Source organism: Panulirus ornatus, chromosome 10, assembly GCF_036320965.1.
Source record: "Panulirus ornatus isolate Po-2019 chromosome 10, ASM3632096v1, whole genome shotgun sequence".
Classification (NCBI taxonomy): domain Eukaryota; kingdom Metazoa; phylum Arthropoda; class Malacostraca; order Decapoda; family Palinuridae; genus Panulirus; species Panulirus ornatus.
The window spans coordinates 5587501-5614831 of NC_092233.1; the positions used below are offsets into that span (position 1 = coordinate 5587501).

General features: G+C 43.4%; 1 protein-coding gene across 1 annotated transcript in view; it reads right to left on the reverse strand.

Annotated features, from left to right (window-relative positions):
• The window catches only part of LOC139750745 (otoferlin-like), a 425902-nt gene that overhangs the window by 192943 nt on the left and 205628 nt on the right, over positions 1–27331 (reverse strand). Inside the window, 1 exon segment of the mRNA XM_071665450.1 lies at positions 23355–23543. Coding sequence (XP_071521551.1) covers positions 23355–23543 — 189 coding nt within the window.

Sequence of the window (27331 nt, forward strand, 5' to 3'; positions counted from 1 at the left end):
TTACCCACCATGTCTACTCCATGGTATCGAAGACAATCCCAGCTCCTCCACATTCTCTCCTCTGAAGCTCAAACACACACACACACACACACACACACACACACACACACACACACACACACACACACACACACCGACTTGTCACCAATTTCCCCTACAAGTTACCAGGTATAATCAACAAACGTATACGTCTACAATTCGAACGTCGTGTTGTGAATGGACTGAACCTGGGTTAAACCATGGAAAGGTCTGTGGTGGCCCGGTTGTGGAAAGGGAGCTGTGGTTTCGGTGCATTACACATGACAGCTAGAGACTGAATGTGAACGAATGTGGCCTCTCTTCGTCTGTTCCAGGTGCTACCTCGCTAACACGGGAAACAAGACTATCTATATCTATCTCTCAATCTATCTATCTATCTATCTATCTATCTATCTATCTATCTATCTATATATATATATATATATATATATATATATATATATATATATATATATATATATTCCTATGAGTCCACGGGGACTATATATATATAAATGCTAGGGCTTTCCGACATATACACAGATATGATGACATCTCTAAATCCATTCACTGTACAAAAGCTGATTACCTAATTAATCACTGACAGTTCAATTTGCTGTTACGTGTTGGATTAACTTTTTTTGTGTTTCCTCTGATCCTGGTGTCGGTGTGTGATATGTTCCTGCCCCCACTTAGCCTCAACGTCCAGATTGTCGGGAAATCTCGTGATATATCAAAGGACTTTGGCCTTTAAGGCCAAAGCCGTGAGTTCTTCAAGACTCGGGTATAGGATTCAAAGGCTTTCCTAATCTGGATTTTTGCATTAGTCTGTGAAATCATATTCTTGGATCACATCTCACATTCGACTTTACATAAAGACGTGTAATATATTTTCCTTTTTTTTTTCTCTCTAATTAATAGTTTGGATATACAAATGATTACTCTGTTCTACTCTGCTTTTCTTCGCTTTGTGGGTCGTAGATTTTTTTGGCTAACTCTGTGGTCGATGGTTTCCATGAATAGTTACGTCATAATCTCCCTACACCACAGATGACCACACATGCACATATACATACACACAAACGTGTTTATATATATATATATATATATATATATATATATATATATATATATATATATATATATATATATATATATATATATATATATACACACTCAAGATCATTGCAGTGGAAGAGAACCAAGGACGCATCTCAGAGGTGCCATTTCGAAATGGGTTGAGGTTACTGAAGTACCGCAGCGACCTCGCCTGGAACCACCACCCTTCCTGGTCGAGGGGAATGACTCGCCAGAAGGACTGGATTCCTCCCTACGTTTCCAGATGATGCTCAGATCATGAGGGAAGTGAAGATCGAAGAGGACTGCATCAACTTACAAAGGGGACCTACACTAATTCCAAAGTTCGTCTGACCAACGGTTGATGTAATTCATTCCAAATCAGATGTCAAGTGATTTAAATAAGGAAATGCTACAGAGAAAAGGGGTTTTGATAGGATTATCATCTGGCAGAAAGTAAGATGCATAAATCTGATTGTCAGAGAAAGATTTAGGAGTTAAGATCGCCCCAAGTCTGTCGCCAGAGTTCAACATTAGGAGAGCAGTAAAGTAGGCAACATTGTCTTCTGGCAAATACCACATAACATTTGGAAAGTATAAGGATAAAAAAATATTCAGAATGCAATTATCATCCCTTAACAGCGCAAAACTAGAATATACTTGTAAAGTTTGGTCACTGGTCATAAAGAAATACAAAGAGCTGCTGGAGAAGGTTCAGAGGAGGGAAAATGATGACAGTATCGATATGAAAAGAGCTGTGTTACATGGACGGGCTATTATGGGTCTTGACTATGCCCATCAAAGACAAGAGAAGAGTATTAGGGGGCGACCTGATCACAACCTTAGTGTATCTAAACCTCTTCGACGACGGAGTTAGTGAACAGGTCTGTGTACGAGGCAGGGATAGAACACATGGAGGACGTTAACGTGAAAATAAGTCAGAAACCTTTTTTTTTTTTTAAAGGATGTAAACACGTCCTTCGGTAGTGAATGAATGCCATCCTCAGAGACAGACAGCATGTAGAAATCTAAATAGTTGTATGATCGTAGAGAATTTTCATAGGTATGAGGCCTTCTGAGCAGAGAGCTCTACTCTCCCCCGTACAGCACAAAGACGTAATTACAAACAGGTAACCACAAGGCACCAGTGGCGTAACACTATCATGCCCCAGAGGATCCAAACTGGCCATGTCTCTCACACGAACGAGTCGACGTACAAACCTCCCCTTACATGATCCTTTATCTCTCCCTTATCTCTAAGACCTAACCTACTGTTAACTCCCCCATTTCCTCTAGATTCTCTTTAAAGCCATCAGACCTGAACGCTTCTGCTAACCATACCTCACCCTAAATTCCCATTCCCCTGTCCCTTAAACCCTTAAACCTAACCCCTGATAACCAGGGTCACTACCAGCCCTTTTTCCAATGCTAAACGACCCCATGTACTCCAACTTTCGCCATATTTCTTCCCTCAGAAACAATGCCCCTCTACTCGCGTTCAGACGCAGGTTAGAAAACAAAAGCCGTACGCCTATAAATAATGGACTTCATTTACATATTCAACAAAACTCGCCATCTACATATCATGGCCGCTGGGGGTCACACAGCCACGCAATGTTTACCGAAAACATGTTCCTTTCAATCACATATTTACCATCCTTGAATCAGGTCTGCATATTAATTAAGACTGAACAAAGTTAAAAAAAAAAAAAAATAAAAACCCTCTCTTCCCGCCCCAAGTTTCAAGTTATTCCTTCAAGTCTGACCTCTCAGGACCTCGCTCACAAAGTTACGCAAATTCTGAAGAGCTTAAGGAAGTTCCAGGGGAAAAAAATAAAAGATTAAACTTTGTTCTCAAAGTTTTCCCGAATACTTCTGAATGTTACCTGTACTTAAGCTTTGATCACATTCCCCATCACAGAGGTTACGCTTTAGCTGCCACAGACGCGTTGCGTAAAGAGAGGAACCTTCCCCGTTGGGCAACGGAGGCCCTACTGTTACCACTCCCGTTAGGTAACGGATGTCCTTCCACCCTCCCCTCCGTTGTAAGCCTGGCCAGAGCAGTGTAAACAGAGTGGCAGACACGATTAGCAAACAAGAAGGGTGTTTGGTCATAGAGGGTCTGTCGTGAACCTGACCAACACAGCAGTATACACAGCTCTGACCAACACAGCACTATATATACACGGGCCTGGCTAACACAGCACTGTATACACACAGCACGATATGAACAGGCTTGACAAAGGCGGCACTGTACGTAGACCTGACCAACACAGTGCTATACACACAGACCTGATCAACACAGCACTGTGCACAGACCTGATCAACACAGCACTGTACACAGACCTGATCAACACAGCACCACACACACAGCCCTGTCAAATACAGCACCACACACAGCCCTGTCCAACACAGCACCACACACAGCCCTGTCCAACACAGCAATGTACACAGACCTGATCAACACAGCACCACACACACAGCCCTGTCCAACACAGCACTAAAACATCTGCACCTGTGGGTTGAACATAGCCCAGAGCGGTAACACAGGAAACTGCTATCATCTCTGTAGCCTTGACCCAACCCCTCCCACCCCCCTCCCCTGTACAGGAGATTACCCCCCCCCCCTCCTTCCTCCAAACCCCAGCCACGTGGATGCTTTCCCTCATCCACCCTCCCCTGTGTTCTCCACTTTCCTCCAAATCTCCCCACACACCCCCATTTCCCTTCTCAGCCCTCCACATCCCCTCCATTTCCCCTCTCATCCCTCAACTTCCCTCCAAATCTCTTTCTTTCTCTTCCCAGCCCTCAAGTTCCCTCCACATCCCCCCATTTCATTTCCCAGCCCTCCACTTCCCTCCACTTAGAAAGGGCGCACGACCCTTCAAACAATCTTCAAAGCCGCCCACTATCACCCCCCCTTTTATTTGGGAGGGCCTCCAAAACAACAGGCAGGAGATGGTCCAGCAGTACATGTGTCATACCCATCGCTACTGATGGCAGACCTGGGGATACAGACTGAACCGCGACAGCAGGAGAAATGGGGCTACGGGACGGACGAGGAGCCTCCCGCCACGAGAAGAAATTGGGAAACGGCGATCAAATACCCCAATCAGAATACACTGTGAGACTTTGTGAGAGAGAGAGAGAGAGAGAGAGAGAGAGAGAGAGAGAGAGAGAGAGAGAGAGAGAGAGAGAGAGAGAGAGAGAGAGAGAGAGATCTGAGAACACTTGCAGAAGGGGGGGGGGGGCTGTGGTCCAGGGGGTCCCCATACCAGGAGCACTTGAAGTAGGGGGGCTTATCCCCCCCCCATACAACACTTAGGGTATGAGGGGGAGGGAGGGAGGGAGGGAGGGAGGGAGGGAGGGAGGGAGGGAGGAGGGAGGGAGGGACTGCCACACACGTAAAGCACTTGAGGAAGGGGGGTGTCTTGAGGTGGGGGGTGGGGTGAAACCTCCTCCCCCCACCCAAAAAAAATTGCACAGGGGGGGGTGAAACCTCCCCCCCCTCTCTCCCCCCCCCACCAAAAATACACAGAGAAGAATCAAACATCGTAAGAAGGAATAGAATCTTTAGTTATAACAAAGACACGACAAAGACACAATGTCTGTGGGGTGGGGGGGGGGGGGGGCGAATTTGAACAAACCCATCGTTACCCGAGATCGTACGAGTGATTACGAGGGTAACAAACGACAGTTATAGGAGGTGATTCAACTCAAGTCTTGTTTCTGGACCCAGACACAACGAGAGACAGTGTCGCGTCTCTGATTCAGTGACATCCTCCCACAAACAAGCAATTAATAAGGACGTGTCAAATCAACGAGGCGATAGAAAACGGCGACCAGAATGGTATCTGACCCCCAGCCAGCCAGAGACCTATTTGGGTCTCAAAGAAAACCGAACCTGACGACTTTCATGAAGGAGAAGAACATGGAAGAGAACACTGGTGACGTATGCTGTTCTCTGGCCGACCTGAACACCAGCCAGAGGTGTAGACAGAACTAGCTGTCCAGACAGACAGACAGAGAGACAGACAGGGACAGAGAGAGACGAGACAGGAACAGACAGAAACAGAGAGAGAGAAAAAGAGATGCAGACACACAGACAGACAGTGTGTATGGGTGTGTGTGTGTGTGTGTGTGTGTGTGTGTGAGAGAGAGAGAGAGTGAGAGAGAGAGAGAGAGAGAGAGAGAGAGAGAGAGAGAGAGAGAGAGAGAGAGAGAGAGAGAGAGAGAGAGAGAGAGAGATCCCTTAATCCCATAAGAGGCTTTCCGGTTTAAGTCTTACGTCCCAGTTGGAAAAAAGGTCAACCTAGGGAGGACTCCAATTATACGCCCTTTTAACCTGACAACATAATTATCACGAGACCACGTCATCATATGGTGTGTGTTTGTGCACTCACAGGAATATATATATATATATATATATATATATATATATATATATATATATATATATATATATATATATATATATATATATATATATATATTTCTTTCTTTTCTTTCATACTATTCGCCATTTCCCGCGTTAGCGAGGTAGCGTTAAGAACAGAGGACTGGGCCTTTTTTGGAATATCTTCACCTGGCCCCCCTCTGCTCCTTCTTTTGGAAAATTAAAAAAAAAGAGAGGGGAGGATTTCCAGCCCCCCGCTCCCTCCCCTTTTAGTCGCCTTCTACGACACGCAGGGAATACGTGGGAAGTATTCTTTCTCCCCTATCCCCAGGGATAATATATATATATATATATATATATATATATATATATATATATATATATATATATCATGGACCCAGCCACTCACAAGTGGTCCAGTGAGACAGAGTATATCATGATGGGGTCACACGAGGTCATCTCCCAGCACGCTCACCTCATCATCAGCTGTGATCGTAAACATTAACTCCTCCCACTGGAAGGGGGGGGGGGGGGGGGGGAGGTAAACAGCCTCACAGCCATCAAGTTACTCTTTCAGGTGGTTGAGGATCTGTCTCATTGTATGACGTGTCTATTATGGTCAAATCCTTATTAATATAAAAAATTAGAAGAATAGGATCCAAATGGTTCAATTCTCATACTCTCTGAATAAGTTTAGTGAAGCAGGCTTTTGTTTTTTCTTTTCTAATGCACATAGAATTGAATACGACAACGTATATAGTTATTAATCTTTCTTTGTTATGTTCTCTAGTTTCCTCAATATTATTCCACCATTAGGCGGGTGCTCAAACACCAGTTGTCTACACTCTATCCACTCTATCTCAACCAAGCTCTTGCTTTCACAGAGGCATCAACAGGGTTGTACAAAAATAAACACAAAAAACTACGTCATAAAACTGGGATATGAAATGTAAAACGTAAACAAAATGGATATATAAGTCTTCGCGACTCCAAGCATGTCTCATATTGGGTTTTTTTTTTGGGGGAGGCAATTGAGGTATGCATGTGGCACTATATATTCCTGAAGGTATGCTGGTAACATGGGACACAACGCGCAGAGTTATTGAGTTGTACGTCTTTGTTACGCACTCGGCCACCGGTGTGTATACAACGGGTGGGTGGGGAAGTGGTGCTTCGTGACGTCACGGGACACAGTCCTAAAGCATTTGGACAATGTGGTCGAGAATGTGTGTGTGTGTGTGTGTGTGTGTGTGTGTGTGTGTGTGTGTGTGTGTGGGTGTGTGTGTGTGTGTGTGTGGGTGTGTGTGTGTGTGTGTGTGGGTGTGTGTGTGTGTGTGTGGGTGTGTGTGTGTGTGTGTGTGTGTGTGTGTGTGTGTGTGTGTGTGTGTGTGTGTGTGTGTGTGTGTGTGTGTGTGTGTGTGGGTGTGTGTGTGTGTGTGTGGGTGTGTGTGTGTGTGTGTGTGTGTGTGTGTGTGTGTGTGGGTGTGTGTGTGTGTGTGTGTGGGTGTGTGTGTGTGTGTGTGGGTGTGTGTGTGTGTGTGTGTGTCGTACATCATACCCTGTGTGGGTGCTACATGAGAGGCAGGGGTTGTGAGCTGTGGCGTTGTAGACGGTTGTGGGAGGTTAGGAGGTGGCTGTGGGAGGAAAGGAGAGGGGTTGTGGATGGGCCAGACGAGGGGTTGTGGATGGGCCAAACGAGGGGTTGTGGATGGGCCTGACGGGGGTTGTGGATGGGTCAGACTGGGGGTTTGTGGATGGGCCAGACTGGGGGGTTGTGGATGGGCCAGACTGGGGGGTTGTGGATGGGCGAGACGGGGGCTTGTGGATGGGCCAGACGGGGGGGTTGTGGATGGGCCATTATTGGGCCGACGCTTCCCAGGCGCCAGCTGAAATTTGTCGCTTCTCAGTAATTAGGCTGGCGTGGGGGGGGGGGGGGGGCTTGGTACCCCCTGGGGGCCCCCCCGTGTCCTGGGGAGAGGGATACGCGCCCCGGTGGTCCGGGGGGCGTGGGAGGGGGTACACTGATGACGTAAGGAGGAGGGGTGGTGGTACTGATGACGTACGAAGGGATATTGATGACGTAGGGAGAAGGGTGCTGATGACGTAGGGAGGGAGGGACACTGATGACGTGAGGAGGGAGGCTCACTGATGACGTAGGAAGGGGGACACTGATGACGTGAGGAGGGAGGCTCACTGATGACGTAGGAAGGGAGGCTCACTGATGACGTAGGGAGGGAGGCTCACTGATGACGTAGGAAGGGGGATACATTGATGACGTAGGGAGGGGGTAACATTGATGACGTAGGGAGGGTGGGCACTGATGACGTAGGGCGGCAGTGTTGCCAGTCACAGCGGCATTGGGCGAGGCCAACATACTAAGGGGTCGTAAGGTTGTGCTCATGCGTCGTATTTTCAGTCCTGAAGGGTCGTACCATCGACAAGGGTCGTACCATCGTGCTCGAGGATCGTACCGTCGAGCTCAATGGTCGTACCGTCGTGCACAAGGGTCGTACCGTCGTGATCAATGTTCGTACCGTCGTGCTCAATGGTCGTACCGTCGTGCTCAAGGGTCGTACCGTCGACCATGATCGTACCGTCGTGCTCAATGGTCGTACCGTCGTGCTCGAGGGTCGTACCGTCGACCATGATCCTACCGTCGCGCTCGAGGGTCGTACCTTCGTGCTTAATGATCGTACCGTCACAATAAAGGGTCACAACGTCGTACTCAAGTCGTATCGTCGTACTCGAGGGTCGTACTTTACGTACTCACAGGTCGTACCCTCGTGCTTGAGGAGCTTAAGAAAAACATATTCCTTTTATCATAACTGAATATCATTTTTCCCCAGGACGTCAGAAACGGCAACAACAACACATACACAACTTTCCTACAATAAAAATTCCATAACGCAATCTTTTTTCCCCCAGGTCCATCGCAGACCTGTAGGAATACAGGTCATTTAGAATCGAAATGAAGATCATTAATTATAATTAATTTTCCCTTCCCCTAATTAGTAAAAATCTTGGCATCTCCGTAGTGTAAATTAGTGATAAGGGAGGGTCATGTAAATCTGAAGCCACTTAAGAGTTCTCCTCTTGATTCATTTACAAAACTGTAAAAGAAATCTACATATCCTTTCCTGCCTTTGGTAAAATGGTTTACATGAGTTTACATGGGAAAGACAGACAACAGAAGGCCTGATTGGCTTACGACTGTGTTGTCTGGTAATAAGAAAAAAAAAGTTTAATTTAATAAGAAAATGTAATTCTACTCAGAATTATTTTTTTAAGTTATCACATTAGCCTTCTAGTGTCCCCGTTATCGCCGTCGTTTATACAATCTATTTCTGGTTTTCTTCTCAGATTTTCGAAGGTATATATTTTCTCTCAACATTCACTACGTGTGACGGTAACTTATCCCAGTGTTCAACACACCTATAGGAAAAGAAGCTTTTTCCTCAAGTCCGTACTTCATATTTTAGCTTTGTGTTTCATTCCATTTGTCCTGGTAACTGTATTTTCTTGTATTTCGTCAAGATGTTTGTGATCTACTTTATCAAACTTGTTCAGAATTTTGAACACTTGGATTAAGTCGCCGCGAAGTCTACGTTTTTTTTTTTTTTAAGGGAGAAGAGATCCAATCGTTTTAGCCTTTCTTCGTATACTAGATTTCTAAGGGATGGGATCAATTTTGTTGCGCGTCTTTGTACTTGCTCTAATTCTTCCTCATCTTTTTTTTTCTAAGTTTACTGACTAAAACTGGACGGCATATTCAAGATGTGGTCTTACGAGAGAACCATAAAGTGTGATAATTGTTTCTGGTGTCTTGTAATCTATGTTCCTAGCTATGAAACCTAACATTTGGTTGCCCTTTTTTTACTTGCTGCTCGACACTGTTTGGTGTATTTCAAATTATTGTTAATGACAACTCCAAGGTCCTTTTCTTCATTTACTTTAGTTAGAGAGTTCCCGAATAGTTTTGTGGTCGTGACGTACATTCTTGTCCCCAAAAGTGCATAAATTTACACTTCTTTCTTTCTTTCATACTATTCGCCATTTCCCGCGTTAGCGAGGTAGCGTTAAGAACAGAGGACTTGGCCTTTGAAGGAATATCCTCACCTGGCCCCCTTCTCTGTTCCTTCTTTTGGAAAAAAAGAAAAAATATTACATTTGTCTACATTAAATTTCATTTGCCATCAGTCTGACCACTTTGCTAGTAAGTCAAGATCTCTCTGAATCATTTCGCAGTCTCGCTTGTTTACATCTCTACCTCCTCGTTTAGTATCGTCAGGCAATTTGGAGATCTTAGACCAGGTTTACATGGCTCTGGTTAGAAGGGAAGGGGGCGATGGAATGTGAGATTTACAGAGTTATATTTCGTGAATGATTTACATGAGTTGGTCACGAGGGGAGGAATGTATGATTTACGAAGGTTTATTTTGAGGTATACTCATATGAGTGTGTCTCAAAAAGGGGGGGGGGGGGTTCTTCTGGACCTTCAGTGTGGTTCGGGTGGGGGTGGGGGGTAGGGGGGGAGGGGGGGGGGAAGGATGTGTTCTGGGGCTTCCACACCCCCACCCCCACCCCACCCCTCTCTTCCTTCGTCTTCCATACTCACAACACTCACACTCCACTCACAACACTCACACTCCACTCAACGCTCAATCTCAACTATACATTCCTTCTCAGAGCAAAACTCAGGTTCATCTGTACACACACACACACACACACATGCTTGACTTAACACTCACACTACTAAAGTCTCCATCCAACACAGCTAAAACTCTACTCATTTCTTTGGTATACAAAGTCTATGTCTCTCCCTCATACAAGAACCCTCTCCCCCCTCCTCCCCCTCCTCATTACGACCCCTCCTCCTCCTCATTACGACCCCTCATCCTCCTCATTACGACCCCTCATCCTCATTACTTTAACTTCCTCATTTGAAATATTCCTTTTGCCTCGAAAAGTCCCTCTGGTTCAACCCACTGTTTCTCCCTGCCTCACTCCCTCTTTGTACCGTCAACATTGCTCCTGTGTTCAACAGCCTTGTGTCCAACCACGCCATCGAACCACGCCTGTATCTCTGTGGCTATCTCACACTATCTCACACTATCTTACACTATCTCACACTATCTCACACTATCTCACACTATCTCACACTATCTCACACTATCTCACACTACCACGGTTCTCCTATCTTGACACCACAGTCAAGAATGTGAACAAAGAGAGGGATATAATCCATACACAAATTTGTAATGATACTGAAAGTTACGGTAATGAGGTATATCATCCACCACAGTTGGCTGACTCCTTTCCCTGTGGTTGGTCTCATCCACCACAGATGGCTGGTCTTCCCCAGTAGCTCGCCTCATCCACCACAGATGACTGACTCCTCCCTATAAGCTGGTCTCATCCACCACAGTTGGCTGATCTTCCCCAATAGCTCGCCTCATCCACCACAGTTGACTGACTCCTCCCTATAAGCTAGTTTCATCCACTACAGTTGGCTGACCGTGTCCCATGGCTTACTTCATCCACTACACATAACTGACTCCCCCCTTGTGGCTAACCTCATCCACTACACATGCCTCTCCCTCGTGGCTAACTTCATCCACTACACAGTACACTAACCCTCCCTTATGGCTGACCTCATCCACCAACCTAACTCAAAAATCCACATTATCCCCCCCACCGCCGGATGATACAGCCACCACATCAAACATTCCAGGTACAATGTTAGACGTAATTCTGTGGTTAGTTTCAGCAGTCGCTCACGGTAGTGGGGAAACTGAAGCTACAGAGGAGTGCTTGGATGATCAACACAGTCCCACGCTTCTTCCCCTGGGTCAACACAGCCCCACGCCTCTTCCCCTGGGTCAACACAGCCCCACGCTTCTTCCCCTGGGTCAACACAGCCCCACGCTTCTTCCCCTGGGTCAACACAGCGCCATGCTTCCTCCCCTGGGTCAACACAGCCCCACGCTTCTTCCCCTGGGTCAACACAGCCCCACGTTCTTCCCCTGGGTCAACACAGCGCCACGTTTCTTCCCCTGGGTCAACACAGCCCCACCCTTCTTCCCTTGGGTCAACACAGCCCCACCTTCTTCCCTTGGGTCAACACAGCCCCACCTTCTCCCCCTGGGTCAACACCTCCCCACCCTTCTTCCCCTGGGTCAACACAGCCCCACCTTCTTCCCTTGGGTCAACACAGCCCCACCTTCTCCCCCTGGGTCAACACAGCCCCACCTTCTTCCCCTGGGTCAACACAGCCCCACGCTTCTTCCCCTGGGTCAACACAGCCCTGGATGTTACCTTCAGAAAGCGACGCCAGTCAAGCAAGGTACAATGCATGATGCATGACGCTTGCGTGTGGCATTCTTGGGTCTCATGCGCTCATGAATGCATTATCATATACATTTATGGAGATGTATATTCGCAAAGGCATGTGCTCGCATGCACAGTGATAAATACAGTTTCGCTAATACTGACTACCTAGCAGTTTATGAACGCTATTTGTATGTATATATATATATATATATATATATATATATATATATATATATATATATATATATATATATATACACTGCTCTTGTGTGCATTAGTAAATGAGACTGTGTGTGTTATTTTATTTGTATATGTGAATATGTGTTTGAAACAATGATAATGATAATAATAATAATAATAATAATAATAATAATAATAATAATAATATCCCAGTGTAAACAGAGTCCCGAGACAGAAGCGTCCGTATCCCAAGCTGGCCAATACACTGGGGAGCAGAGCAGCCGAGGTGTCCTGCCTCATTATGAGGCCGGTGATGAGGGCGTGGTGAGGTGCGCTGTGAGGGGGCTCCTGCCTGCTGTCTCCCTCCAGTTCACACACACACTCTCTCTCTCTCTCTCTCTCTCTCTCTCTCTCTCTCTCTCTCTCTCTCTCTCTCTCTCTCTCTCTCTCCACCTATCACTCACTCATACTCTTCTTCGACCTCTCACTTACTTTCTCTCTCTCTCCGCCTCTCACTCACTCTCCTCGAAGTGAGTCGTTTTATCTCGCAAAGCTTCCTTTTGGTCGTGTTTAGATTTCTTTGTCTTTGTCTTTGTCTTGTGTGTGTGTGTGTGTGTGTGTGTGTGTGTGTGTGTGTGCACAGTGCCGGGAGGGAGTTCTCTTGAACTTTCTCTACTATCATACAACTTCCTAAACTCTCCTACGCTGTAGGAATTTACAATTTCATCTCAAAGTTCAAAGTCTTACACTGGAAAAGTTCTTCTTTATATATTCCTTAACAGGTTTTCTGTTCGGCGTCTTTCTTGTGACCTCTGCCTCTTCCATCTTTGTATCTTTCGCTGTCGATGTCATCACACTAGTTTAGGAACTCGAAGGTCGTGATCAAGTCACCCTTTACTCTTCTCTCTTTAATATTGAGAAAAATCTATTGCCTGTAATCTCTTATGTTAACTCGCCTCCTTTGAAGTTTAATACTAACTTTGTTGGTCCTCTCTGTACTTTTTCTATTAGTTTTCTGTGCTTCTTTAAGTGCGGTGGCCAACATGAGGAATATATCATAGTTTCGGTCTAACAGACGCAGTGAACAGTTAGCGGGAGGTTTCCTCAATCATGTACGTAAATGTAAACTTAATGTTTGCCAGCAAACTACTTGCCTCCTTCACCAGTCTTTTGAGGTATGGTTCCGTTGCTGAGTTAGGTTAGGTGTCTCGCCAGTCTCTTTTCACACAAAGATGCCTATGGATCATTATTTCCTGCTAGAAGCATACTTATTGAGGTCTATATTCATGGAGTCTCATCCTCACTACTCTGCATTTACCATGTCACATCAGCTTTGGAGTTTACCCAGGTCCACTTTGTAAGTTGATGCAGTCCTCATCATTCTTTACTTCCCTCATGATCTTGGCATCATCTGCAAACATATTCGGGCGTGAGTCCAATCCTTCTGGCGAAGCACTTACATAGATCAGAAAAAGAGGAAATGGTCCCAGGACCTGACCTTGCAGTGCGCCACTGGTAACTCCAACCCATATTGATAAAGCTCCTCTGACAAGCGTCCTTTGTTCCCTTACACTAACTCAGTCTTCCATCGAAGGAGATTCCCTTCTATTCCTACCCTAGAGATCCATACTTCTTTACCATCTTCCTACGTTGTACAGTTTCAAACGCTTTCCGGCAGTCCAGGAAGACAAAACCCTATACATCATTCTCTTACGTTTAAGACAGAGCTTAAGCTTTCGTTGAAGTCAATGAGCTTTGTTACATGTGACCTCTATTCATTAGAATCATGTTTTCTCTTATCTACGGCATTCTGCAAGCAGTCATCCATTTCCTTTCTGATAATCTTTTCCATCGTTTTACTGACCACACTCGTCAGAGAGACAGGTCTGTAGTTCAGCGGAGTTTCTTGGTCTCCTTTCTTGAAGATAGGCAAGACATTTACCTTGCTGCACTTCTCCTTGGCACTACACACACTTCTTCAGACACATCAAGCGATATTTCGAGGGCCCCCATGAGTCAAAGTCACCAACCAGCCCACGATCCTCATATGGGTCAAAGCCATCGAGCTATTTGCTCGAGTTTTTCATGTCGATTCCAGAGTTATACCAGACCTCTTCCCTATTCCATCCCGCTGGTGTTGAGGACAGAATGTCTTCCGCTGTGAAAACATTTCTGAACTCGTCATTCAGTTGTTCACTTCTACCAGACTCCAACCATGATGATAAACCTCCTGTTTCATCTTTTCTTTTTTTTCAAATCCTCAATCAAACAAACCGTATGTCCCTGGTCGCCCCTCCTATAGCACCGTATATCACCTGTATAGTTTCAATTTGATTAGTCATTATATCTTTAATGTCTCTTGATATCTGTTTTCCCGCACCAGTCAACATCCTCTGTTCCAGTTTCTCAATCCCAGACTTCGCTCCTGTTCCCCATCTTCTATCTTCAAGTCTCTAACTGGTCTTCGTGTCATGAGCATTTTCTTTAGTCAATCAGTCTCAAAGGAGTCCAGAATAAAAGTCCTAAATTCTTTTTTTTTTTAAATGACGCTTTCCACTAGATGCGTAGACTTTCCTTTGAGCTCTTTAAATGCATTACACAGTTCCCTAACTTCCTCTTCCATTTAAAGTTCCACTTCAAGATATTTGATTTGATTCCTTGGTTTTCGAATTCTCTTTCATCCATCTGTCGTAAATTCTGAAAACAATCCTCCTTTCCTTTTTCCCTGTCACTAAAATCAACTTTTCCATTTTAATATTCCATGTTGCGTTATTCTTTAGTGCTTTGATCTTTTTTTTTCAACTCAATGTAAAACATTCATAGTCCACTTCCTTCAGAACAGACCTGCCTGCATATGAAGCGTCATATTGGTATATCTTGCCTGACTCCATTTTCTGTTGACACTTCTAGCCTAGCTTGGTTCTGCCACTCTGGTATATAAGCGTCTAATTTTTCAGCCTCGGGTTAAAACTGATGCGGAAACCTCACACATATATGTTCACTGCAACTCTGTTCGTTTCACACAAGCTTCTACATCATCAGAGCCACACGCGGTCTCCCGCACCACACACAGAGAAATCTAATCAAAAAAATTTTGAAATTGAGTCACGGCGTTACTGACAGTTTGCACAGTTGCCTGCTAGTAATAAAGATTTTTATTTATCTCATGTGACACTACTTTCATTCATCATAGATTTATCATCTACTTATCCTCAACTATTCTCTCTATCTTCTTAGTATATATAAATATAAATATATATCATACAGACCTCCAACAGCCAGAATCGAACCCGGAACTCCTATGCAACAGGCGGATGCGCTATCGCTAGGCTATGATCGCCCCTAATAGGTTAATGACTATTCAAATACTACTCGAATACCCTTCGTCTCACGTTGGTGAGCAACGGGGTCTACACCGGTCATTTCCCATCAGGCTCACACAGCCATCAGATAGCATTTTACCGAACCTAAGTGTACAGCGCGGAGGTATATGAATACGAACAAAGTGCATATGAACGCGCACTTTGATAGAACATGCAAACCTCCAACAATTCACCTTCTTGTCCACATAATGAGTTTATGATACGCTCGTTGTCTGTCTTGGACAGTCACACGTTTACCAAATGGCGTCCTAGCTACGTCTCTTCGTTGTATATCAATTGAGTTATATTTCTCTCTTGTATGTCCCCTGATGATGTGATTATTACACGAAAGTGCACTTGGGAACTTATCGTGATTTATTTTCCCCGTGGACTCATAGGAATATATATATATATATATATATATATATATATTTACTTGACATCTCTCATAAGCATGAAGGTTTAATTTTTGGCCTTTACACTACCACTGCTATATCTACACCTTAATTACCCTACCATATAACAGGACTTCTTATTAATATTTTTTACACCTTGATTACCTTACCATATAATAGCACTTCTTAATTAGACATTCTACGCCTTAATTAACCTACGATATTTTTTCCAAGAGACCTGGCCATCAGTGCTCCTGTCTGTGATTCCACTTCATCGTAATCACGTATTAGTAATCACCTACTGCGTGTGATTACTTCTTGTAATTACCAAAAGTAATCACACACGCAATAGGTGATTACAAAGGAGCCGCACAATGTGTGTGTGTGTGTGTGTGTGTGTGTGTGTGTGTGTGTGTGTGTGTGCTCAAGGTCTCAAAATCTCTGAAGAACACTCTGGTCTCCATGGACCAACTACACCATGTTCAAGGGTTGGAGTAACGACCTTACCGACGTTCTGAGTGAAAGGAGGGACGACATTATCTTGCCCAAGGGGGCACAAAGCGCCCAGGGGCCGCACTCAGTCACCAGCTACCGCACTCGGTCACCAACCAACGCACCCACTCACGAATCAACGAACTCAGCCACCAAAGTGCCGCATACAGTCACCAACTTCTGTACTTGTTCACCTAACCAACGCACTCAGTCACCGAACAAACGCACTCAGTCACCAAACCAACGCACTCAGTCACCAACCCAACGCACTCAGTCACCAAACCAACGCACTCAAAAACAAACGCACTATCCAAACCAAAAGCATCATCCCGAAAAAAACCACTCATCACCAAAACCAAGCATAGTCAGAACAAAGCACTATAAAAAAATATCTATCTATCTATCTATCTATCTATCTATCTATCTATCTATCTATCTATCTATCTATCTATCTATCTATCTATCTATCTATCTATCTATCTATCTATCTATCTATCTATCTATCTATCTATCTATCTATCTATCTATCTATCTATCTATCTATCTATCTATCTATCTATCTATCTATCTATCTATCTATCTATCTATCTATCTATCTATCTATCTATCTATCTATCTATCTATCTATCTATCTATCTATCTATCTATCTATCTATCTATCTATCTATCTATCTATCTATCTATCTATCTATCTATCTATCTATCTATCTATCTATCTATCTATCTATCTATCTATCTATCTATCTATCTATCTATCTATCTATCTATCTATCTATCTATCTATCTATCTATCTATCTATCTATCTATCTATCTATCTATCTATCTATCTATCTATCTATCTATCTATCTATCTATCTATCTATCTATCTATCTATCTATCTATCTATCTATCTATCTATCTATCTATCTATCTATCTATCTATCTATCTATCTATCTATCTATCTATCTATCTATCTATCTATCTATCTATCTATCTATCTATCTATCTATCTATCTATCTATCTATCTATCTATCTATCTATCTATCTATCTATCTATCTATCTATCTATCTATCTATCTATCTATCTATCTATCTATCTATCTATCTATCTATCTATCTATCTATCTATCTATCTATCTATCTATCTATCTATCTATCTATCTATCTATCTATCTATCTATCTATCTATCTATCTATCTATCTATCTATCTATCTATCTATCTATCTATCTATCTATCTATCTATCTATCTATCTATCTATCTATCTATCTATCTATCTATCTATCTATCTATCTATCTATCTATCTATCTATCTATCTATCTATCTATCTATCTATCTATCTATCTATCTATCTATCTATCTATCTATCTATCTATCTATCTATCTATCTATCTATCTATCTATCTATCTATCTATCTATCTATCTATCTATCTATCTATCTATCTATCTATCTATCTATCTATCTATCTATCTATCTATCTATCTATCTATCTATCTATCTATCTATCTATCTATCTATCTATCTATCTATCTATCTATCTATCTATCTATCTATCTATCTATCTATCTATCTATCTATCTATCTATCTATCTATCTATCTATCTATCTATCTATCTATCTATCTATCTATCTATCTATCTATCTATCTATCTATCTATCTATCTATCTATCTATCTATCTATCTATCTATCTATCTATCTATCTATCTATCTATCTATCTATCTATCTATCTATCTATCTATCTATCTATCTATCTATCTATCTATCTATCTATCTATCTATCTATCTATCTATCTATCTATCTATCTATCTATCTATCTATCTATCTATCTATCTATCTATCTATCTATCTATCTATCTATCTATCTATCTATCTATCTATCTATCTATCTATCTATCTATCTATCTATCTATCTATCTATCTATCTATCTATCTATCTATCTATCTATCTATCTATCTATCTATCTATCTATCTATCTATCTATCTATCTATCTATCTATCTATCTATCTATCTATCTATCTATCTATCTATCTATCTATCTATCTATCTATCTATCTATCTATCTATCTATCTATCTATCTATCTATCTATCTATCTATCTATCTATCTATCTATCTATCTATCTATCTATCTATCTATCTATCTATCTATCTATCTATCTATCTATCTATCTATCTATCTATCTATCTATCTATCTATCTATCTATCTATCTATCTATCTATCTATCTATCTATCTATCTATCTATCTATCTATCTATCTATCTATCTATCTATCTATCTATCTATCTATCTATCTATCTATCTATCTATCTATCTATCTATCTATCTATCTATCTATCTATCTATCTATCTATCTATCTATCTATCTATCTATCTATCTATCTATCTATCTATCTATCTATCTATCTATCTATCTATCTATCTATCTATCTATCTATCTATCTATCTATCTATCTATCTATCTATCTATCTATCTATCTATCTATCTATCTATCTATCTATCTATCTATCTATCTATCTATCTATCTATCTATCTATCTATCTATCTATCTATCTATCTATCTATCTATCTATCTATCTATCTATCTATCTATCTATCTATCTATCTATCTATCTATCTATCTATCTATCTATCTATCTATCTATCTATCTATCTATCTATCTATCTATCTATCTATCTATCTATCTATCTATCTATCTAGACAATGGTGAGGTATTGCCTGTCTGGTGTCAGGTGTATAGTGTTGCACGGGGGCACACGTGGCCTGTCTGGCATACCGTCTTAACAGGAACACATATACGATACCACATATATGGTATTATCCGAAGTGGACGAAAAGGAACACAGTTTCTTCGAGGACCTTCTCGCCTCAAGAGATATTCCATCCTTTCCCTGCTTCTGTGTGGAGTGCGATCTTGAAGGAGCAAGAGAATGGATGTGAGTGAATGAGGACTTTCCTCGTCTGTTCCTGGCGCTACCTCGCTGTCGTGGGAAACCCAACTCAACATGACAGAGTTAATTAATTATCATTCCAGTCTATGTTCCGTGGGGCGTTACGTATATGCAGTCCAGAATGATTTGATGATGAGTTTGAGGAAATAAATTCTATTGAATCCAAGTTAAAGTATCCTAGATCTTTCATTGATAAATCCCTGAAGTTGGCAAAGAAATCATTTTATAGAGTTAAACCCAAATCTCTCCTTGGTACCAAGAACCTTATAGTTCTCCCTTTTAGTGATGATTTTACATTCCAGGTTGATTAAATCCTTTAATGTAAACGTAGCCTTCAGCAATAACAATACCATAAAGAATATCTTAATCAGGAACTCACCAGAGAATTCTGCGGGCTGTGTTTACACAATACCTTGTAAAAATTGTAATATGTTTTATCATGGGCAGACTGCTAAGGATCTTGATATTAGACTTAAGTAACATAAATACAGTATAAGGACGGCTTTTTTAATCATGTTAATAATTTCGACCACTGTATTTACTTGAGTAATGCCAATTTAGTTAGTAACTGTAACTCCTGTACCATGAGAAATATCATCAAATCTTTTATCATTTAATACACAAAGAATTATAACATTAACATTACTGAAGGTCTATACAAACTGGAGAGTCTTGTTGTAGACAAAATGTGTAAACAGTTCCCTTTCTTGTCCACATAAAAATTTATGACAGACATGTTGTCAGACTCGAACACCACCAACCCGAACACCACCATCCCGTAACGAATGTTTAGCAATGGCGTCTTAGCTACGTCTCTTCCTTATATATCAAATGACTGTTCTTCATCTACCTGATTCTTGTATCTCCCCTAACGATGTGATCATTACACGAAAATGCACATGGGAACTTATCGCGTTTCATTTTCCTGTGGTTTTATGCAAATAGTAGATCAAGTGCACTACTGTGACCTCTTGCAATATATATATATATATATATATATATATATATATATATATATATATATATATATATATATATATATATATATATATATATATATATATATATATATAAAACACTTCGAGCAGAAGCGGAGTACAGAATACTGTGTGTGTGTGTGTGTGTGTGTGTGTGTCGTCCACTTGCATTTGTTCTGCATACCATATGAGGCTTTGAATTCAAATCACCTTAATTGATGCATCTCCCTCCAAATGACTTGACCTGACTCCAAAGAGCCTCTATAAAACTCTGATGCAAAGTGTTCGCTCCCAGGTCAGTAGCTTACTTGTTTGGTTTGGAGGTCACTGTGAGGGGTCATGTTTAAACTGCATAAGTCCATTTGCTCACTCAAAGAAGCCAAATACATAGTTCCATACTTACAGACCTAAGCAGAGGCCATGTACCACACAACCACATATACTACACAACCACATATACCACAGTAGTTGTATCAAAACATCCTTAATCTAGTTAATCACATTCTAACTGTAAGACCAACAGATCACTCCACATAATTGTGATAAACTCCACACACACACACACACACACACACACACACACACACACACACACACCGCTAACTCCAAGAACCTCCCATCTTTAAATATTGGCTATGCCCTCCAAATCAAAGATTATCCTTAGTGGATTATCTTTTCTCTATATCATCACACATCGAGGCGCTGAACTCGTCCCCACATGCAATGGTTCAGTGTAAGACACCTTAATGTACCTCTTGAACACTTCAGTCACTTCATCTGAAGGCGTCACTTCTGAATTCAACCCACTGAATCGACAGAGACTCATAGAAAATGATATTTTGAATTCAGTTCTAAAATTCTTGGTGTTCATATCTATTTCTAAGGTCAGACGTTCTTATCAAGAGATCCTCCTCTTCTTCTACCCCTAAGGTCAAAAGTTCTTATCCATTGGCCATTTCCTTGTTACTGTTCCAGTTCACATCCAGAAGTAAGATCGAACCCTGGAGTCTAAAAGTTCACTTCACCGAGGCTTCTTCACCCTTGGGGGTCAAAGGTCATCATCCAGGAATGGCACCGAAACAAAGGGTCATACATTCTCTTGAAGGAGGTCAAGTTCGAATTCAACTTCAAGCGTTCATACTTAAATTTCCAGGTCAAAAGTTCACTCCGAGCGATCACATTTCACTCGAGAGTTGGAAGACCACTTCCAGAGGTCTGTTAAGAGTTGGAAGACCACTTCCAGAGGTCTGTTATATCCGTCTTCGGTCAAAACTTAAGTTTACTTTCAGAGTAAACAACTGAGTCGAAGCTTCATGACTGATCAGTGAATGGCACTGTCAAGCCAAAGGATCCAGGATTAGTTTCCAGGAGCTCTATGCCAATCCAGGGTCCAGATAAAGTTTCCAGGGGCACCTCTACCGGTCCAGGGCCCAGGATAAGCCTCCAAGGGGCACCTTTACTGGTCCAGGGCCTAGGGTAAGCCTCCAAGGGGCACCTTAACCGGTCCAGGGCCCAGGATAAGCCTCCAAGGGGCACCTTAACCGGTCCAGGGCCCAGGATAAACCTCCAAGGGGCACCTTTACTGGTCCAGGGCCCAGGGTAAGCCTGCAGGGGGACTTTATCCAAGCAGGATCCAGAGTCCTGGGTCCCGACTCTCAATTTAATTGGCAACCTGGCCACGCCTGGGGTGAGGTAATAAAGGCAGCTCGACTGATGGGGGTCTGGGGGACCACCACAATGCTCTGGTGAGGAGGACCTGGGGTGAGGACAGTGTCCTGGTGAGTAGGACCTGGGGTGAGGATAGTGCCCTGGTGAGGAGGACCTGGGGTGAGGTCAGTGTCCTGGTGCGGAGGACCTGGGGTGAGGACAGTGTCCTGGTGAGGAGGACCTGGGGTGAAGACAGTGCCCTGGTGAGGACCTGGAGTTAGGACAGTGCCCTGGTGCGGAGGACCTGGGGTGAGGACAGTGTCCTGGTGAGGAGGACCTTGGGTGAAGAAAGTGCCCTGGTGAGGAAGACCTGGGGTGAGGACAGTGCCCTGGTGAGGACCTGGGGTGAGGACAGTGCCCTGGTGCAGAGGACCTGAGGTGAGGACAGTGTCCTGGTGAGGAGGACCTGGGGTGAGGATAGTGCCCTGGCGAGGGCTTGGGGTGAGGACAGTGCCCTGGTGAGGAGGACCTGGGGTGAGGACAGTGCCCTGGTGAGGGCTTGGGGTGAGGACAGTGCCCTGGCGAGGAGGACCTGGGGTGAGGACAGTGCCCAGGTCGGGTTGGGTGGCTAAGGGATGATCCAGGTCCCATATAACAACTCCTTTCGAGAAAATCATTGACCTGGATGAGACCTGGAGAACTGCTATCGCCCTGGTTAGGGTCTCAGGTCCCCAGACCATGTACAACGGTCAAGGTTCGGACCTGGAGAGCCTTTAGTGCCCTGATGAAGGGTTTCAGGTCCCATGGTGCGTATATTAGACACATCAGGTCCCACGGCAATGTGAGTGGTCGATATACCATATCAACCTGTGTGAGACGGAGGGAGATGGAGACGGAGGGTGGGGGAGATGGCTGGGTGGGAGAGGGGGAGTGAGTGTGAAGGGGTTTCACACGAGGTTAGTGGGGGGTTTGGGAGGGCAGTGGGGGGGAGTGGGGTTGGTTGGCAGGGTGGCTGGGGTGTAGGTGGGAGGTGTAGTGATATACATAGGGTGTATATACTACGGGTCCAGCGTCTACAATCATAAGCAAAGAAAAAAAAAAGAGGACATCACCTGGAATTTCTCTCTCTCTCTCTCTCTCTCTCTCTCTCTCTCTCTCTCTCTCTCTCTCTCTCTCTCTCTCTCTCTCCCTCCATTACGAACAGGAAGTTCACTTAATGTTGGCAGTCTTTAGTGATTATGCCGTCAGAAAAAGCGTGTTCTTATCTCTCCCTTCACCCCCTTACCCCCCATCCCCACCCACCCACAAGGGAATGCACACAGCGTGAGTCACATGTATTTCCTGGGTGTATTTCCGTGTGTGTGTGTGTGTGTGGACTGTCTGGGTGTGGGTACGTTTGTGTGGGCGCGTGTCTATGTGATCACACGTTTATATGAGGGCGTGTGTCTATACGATCACACGTTTATGTGAGGGCGTGTGTCTATGTGATCACACGTCTATGTGAGGGCGTGGGTCTGCAGCGTTGCTGCTAACTGACCTGGACCAGTTTATTGTTGGCGTCTGTCATGTGGTCCGTGACGATGACCGCTCCCTCGCCCACCAGACGCTGCAACACGAAGGCATAGTTGGCCACGCTCCTGTTGCTGAAGTACCGGTTGAACACCTGTAGCTGCAGGTGTACCTCCTCCCCTGGCTCGATACACCTGCCCACCGGCCACTCCAGCACCTGTAACACCGGTGAACAAAGGTGGGTTAGATAGATAGACAGATAGATATATATATAGATAGTTAGATAGATAGATAGACAGATATATATATATATATATATATATATATATATATATATATATATATATATATATATATATATATAAATGCATAAAAAATACTCCAAAATAAACTTTGTAACAATAACCTGAGATTAAATCTAAACTAACGAAGAGAAGAAAGAATAAATCTTTCCTTGGAATAAATTTAATGATGACTGAATAATACTATCATTATCCACATCATTATCACGGATCATTAGCGACACTGACTTCACCAATTAGATAATAAGTCTTTAGCTTCTCGAACGCAAGACCTTAGCTTTCTGAACGCAAAGTCGTTAGCTTCCTGAAAGTGTAAGTCTTAGCTTCTTGAACGCAAGGCCTTTAGCTTTTTGAACGAATAAGTCTTAGCTTTTTGAACGCAAGGTCTTTAGCTTCTTGAACGCAAGGCCTTTAACTTCTCGATTGTGTAAGCCTTAGCTTCTTGAACGCAAGGCCTTTAGCTTTTTGAACGAATAAGTCTTAGCTTTTTGAACGCAAGGTCTTTAGCTTCTTGAACGCAAGGCCTTTAACTTCTCGATTGTGTAAGCCTTAGCTTCTTGAACGCAAGGCCTTTAGCTTTTTGAACGAATAAGTCTTAGCTTTTTGAACGCAAGGTCTTTAGCTTCTTGAACGCAAGGCCTTTAACTTCTCGATTGTGTAAGCCTTAGCTTCTTGAACGCAAGGCCTTTAGCTTTTTGAACGAATAAGTCTTAGCTTTTTGAACGCAAGGTCTTTAGCTTCTTGAACGCAAGGTCTTTAGCCTTTCAAACGTACAATCGTAAATTTAATGTCGTTATATGAACACTGGGTTCATCGCTGCCAGGTACTGGGTCTTGCGTTCATATCATGCTGTGTTGTGAACTCACAACAAAGCTAGTATGTTGGAAGGATGAAGCGCTCGAGTCTTTATCTTTAAAGATACTTGAGAAAAAAGATATTGTGAGGGTACCAGCGACCTAATCCCGGAGTATCTGTGTCAGTAACTTTTCCAGACCTGAAAAGATATATATGTTTCCTTGCGCTACCTCGCAAACGCGGGAAACAGCGACAAAGCAAATAAAAGAATATATATATATATATATATATATATATATATATATATATATATATATATATATATATATATATATATATATATATCTGAGAGGGAAGAGATAACGGCCACAGAATCCTCTCTCTCTCTCTCTCTCTCTCTCTCTCTCTCTCTCTCTCTCTCTCTCTCTCTCTCTCTCTCTCTCCCTCTCTCTCTCTCTGTGCTACATGCCTCGTCTGTGTAACTTTAATCTCTATGAGAGTTTTCCTCTGAAACTGTGGGTCGTGATCGCGCCCTCCAGGGGGTAGCAGCGAGGGTCGTGAACGCCCCCAGGGAGTAGCGAGGGTCGTGAACGCCCCCAGGGAGTAGCGAGGGTCGTGAACACCCCCAGGGAGTAGCGAGGGTCGTGAACGCCCCCAGGGAGTAGCGAGGGTCGTGAACGCCCCAAGGGAGTAACGAGGGTCGTGAACGCCCCCAGGGAGTAGCGAGGGTCGTGAACGCCCCCAGGGAGTAACGAGGGTCGTGAACACCCCAGGGAGTAGCGAGGGTCGTGAACACCCCCAGGGAGTAACGAGGGTCGTGAACGCCCCCAGGGAGTAGCGAGGGTCGTGTTCACCCCAGGGAGTAGCGAGGGTCATGAACACCCCCAGGGAGTAGCGAGGGTCGTGAACGCCCCCAGGGAGTAGCGAGGGTCGTGAACGCCCCCAGGGAGTAACGAGGGTCGTGAACACCCCAGGGAGTAGCGAGGGTCGTGAACACCCCCAGGGAGTAACGAGGGTCGTGAACGCCCCCAGGGAGTAGCGAGGGTCGTGTTCACCCCAGGGAGTAGCGAGGGTCATGAACACCCCCAGGGAGTAGCGAGGGTCGTGAACACCCCAGGGAGTAGCGAGGGTCGTGAACACCCCAGGGAGTAGCGAGGGTCGTGAACACCCCCAGGGAGTAGCGAGGGTCATGAACACCCCCAGGGAGTAGCGAGGGTCGTGTTCACTCCCAGGGAGTAGCGAGGGTCGTGAACACTCCTAGGGAGTAGCGAGGGTCGTGAACACCCCAGGGGAAACGTGGGTCGTGAACACTCCACCCCAGGGGATCGCAAGGGGATTTCCAAGAGGAGGTGCGGGTGGCGGAGGGGTTTGCGAGGCTGTCCACGCTAAGCTGACAGAACAACATTATTTTTTGTTCTAGATAAAGACCAGATCCCGGATGAACTAGAATGCGCAAAGAACAATGTAGAAATGCCCTAGATTCTCTATTTTTTTCCCCTCTCATCTTACCGCTGTAGTCATTCTCTCTGGGGAGGTAAAAATCCCCATATATATATATATATATATATATATATATATATATATATATATATATATATATATATATATATATATATATATATATATTTTTTTTTTTTTTAAACCATTCGCCATTTCCCGCATTAGCGAGGTAGCGTTAAGAACAGAGGACTGGACCTTTTTTGGAATATCCTCACCTGGCCCCCCTCTGTTCCTTCTTTTGGAAAATTTAAAAAAAAAAAACGAGAGGGGAGGAATTCCAGCCCCCCGCTCCCTCCCCTTTTAGTCGCCTTCTACGACACGCAGGGAATACGTGGGAAGTATTCTTAAACCCCTATCCCCTATCCCCATGGATATATATATATATATATATATATATATATATATATATATATATATATATATATATATATATATATATGTTTACCAAATAGCGTCCTAGCTTCGTCTCTTCGTTGTATATCAACTGACTTATATTTCTCTCTTGTGTCTTCCCTGATGATGTGATTATTACACGAAAGTGCACTTGGGAACTTATCGTGTTTCATTTTCCCCGTGGACTCATAGGAACATGGTGCGTTCGTAGGAGAAATCCGGATGATCAACATTGATCTTACGTAGAAAAACTTGTCTAATAACACTGGTGTACCCCATTCCCTTCTTCTTACTTTCTCCTTATCCGTTTTCGTTTTATCAGTTGCTCATAAATTGCCACTCTGATTACGAGAGAGAAAAAGAAAGATTATTAATCTTATCATTACATCTATAAACTTGAATTTATTGTTAAATGTTCTGAAATAGCTACGAGTTTCACTGAATTTTTTTTTAAGACACAGACAATTCAACTTGATAATTGTGGGTAAAAACAATGATTCATGAGTGTACAATCTTATATATATCACAAGAGAACATGTCAACCTCTCCTTACGAAACCCAGTGACAGGAGCAAGGAAGATTGGTTTGAGCAGGGGGGTAAGGAAGATTGGTTTGAAAAGGGGGTAAGGAACATTGGTTTGAGCAGGGGGTAAGGAAGATTGGACACCTGTAGTTATCTGGGATAAGTTAGGGTTACTGGGACATCTGGGATAAGTTAGGGTTAATGAGGCTTGCCTAGCCCCATCCTGTAGCTTACAGCTGAGGGAATCCTAAACCATGAAAAGCCTTGGGACACAGGAGACCACCGTGGGATCCTATGTCCCTTGGTGTTTATCCCATCAGGAAGAACACGGCCACATCATCCCAACACGTATACCTGGAGACATGTTTCACACTTCACCTCGTAATATGGGATAAGGGTGTAATTGTGGCGTGTTTATGCACTCGTACAGTCCTTATGACACGACCCTTTCTGACACGACCTTTTCCACCATCTTCCTGCTCCCCATATATA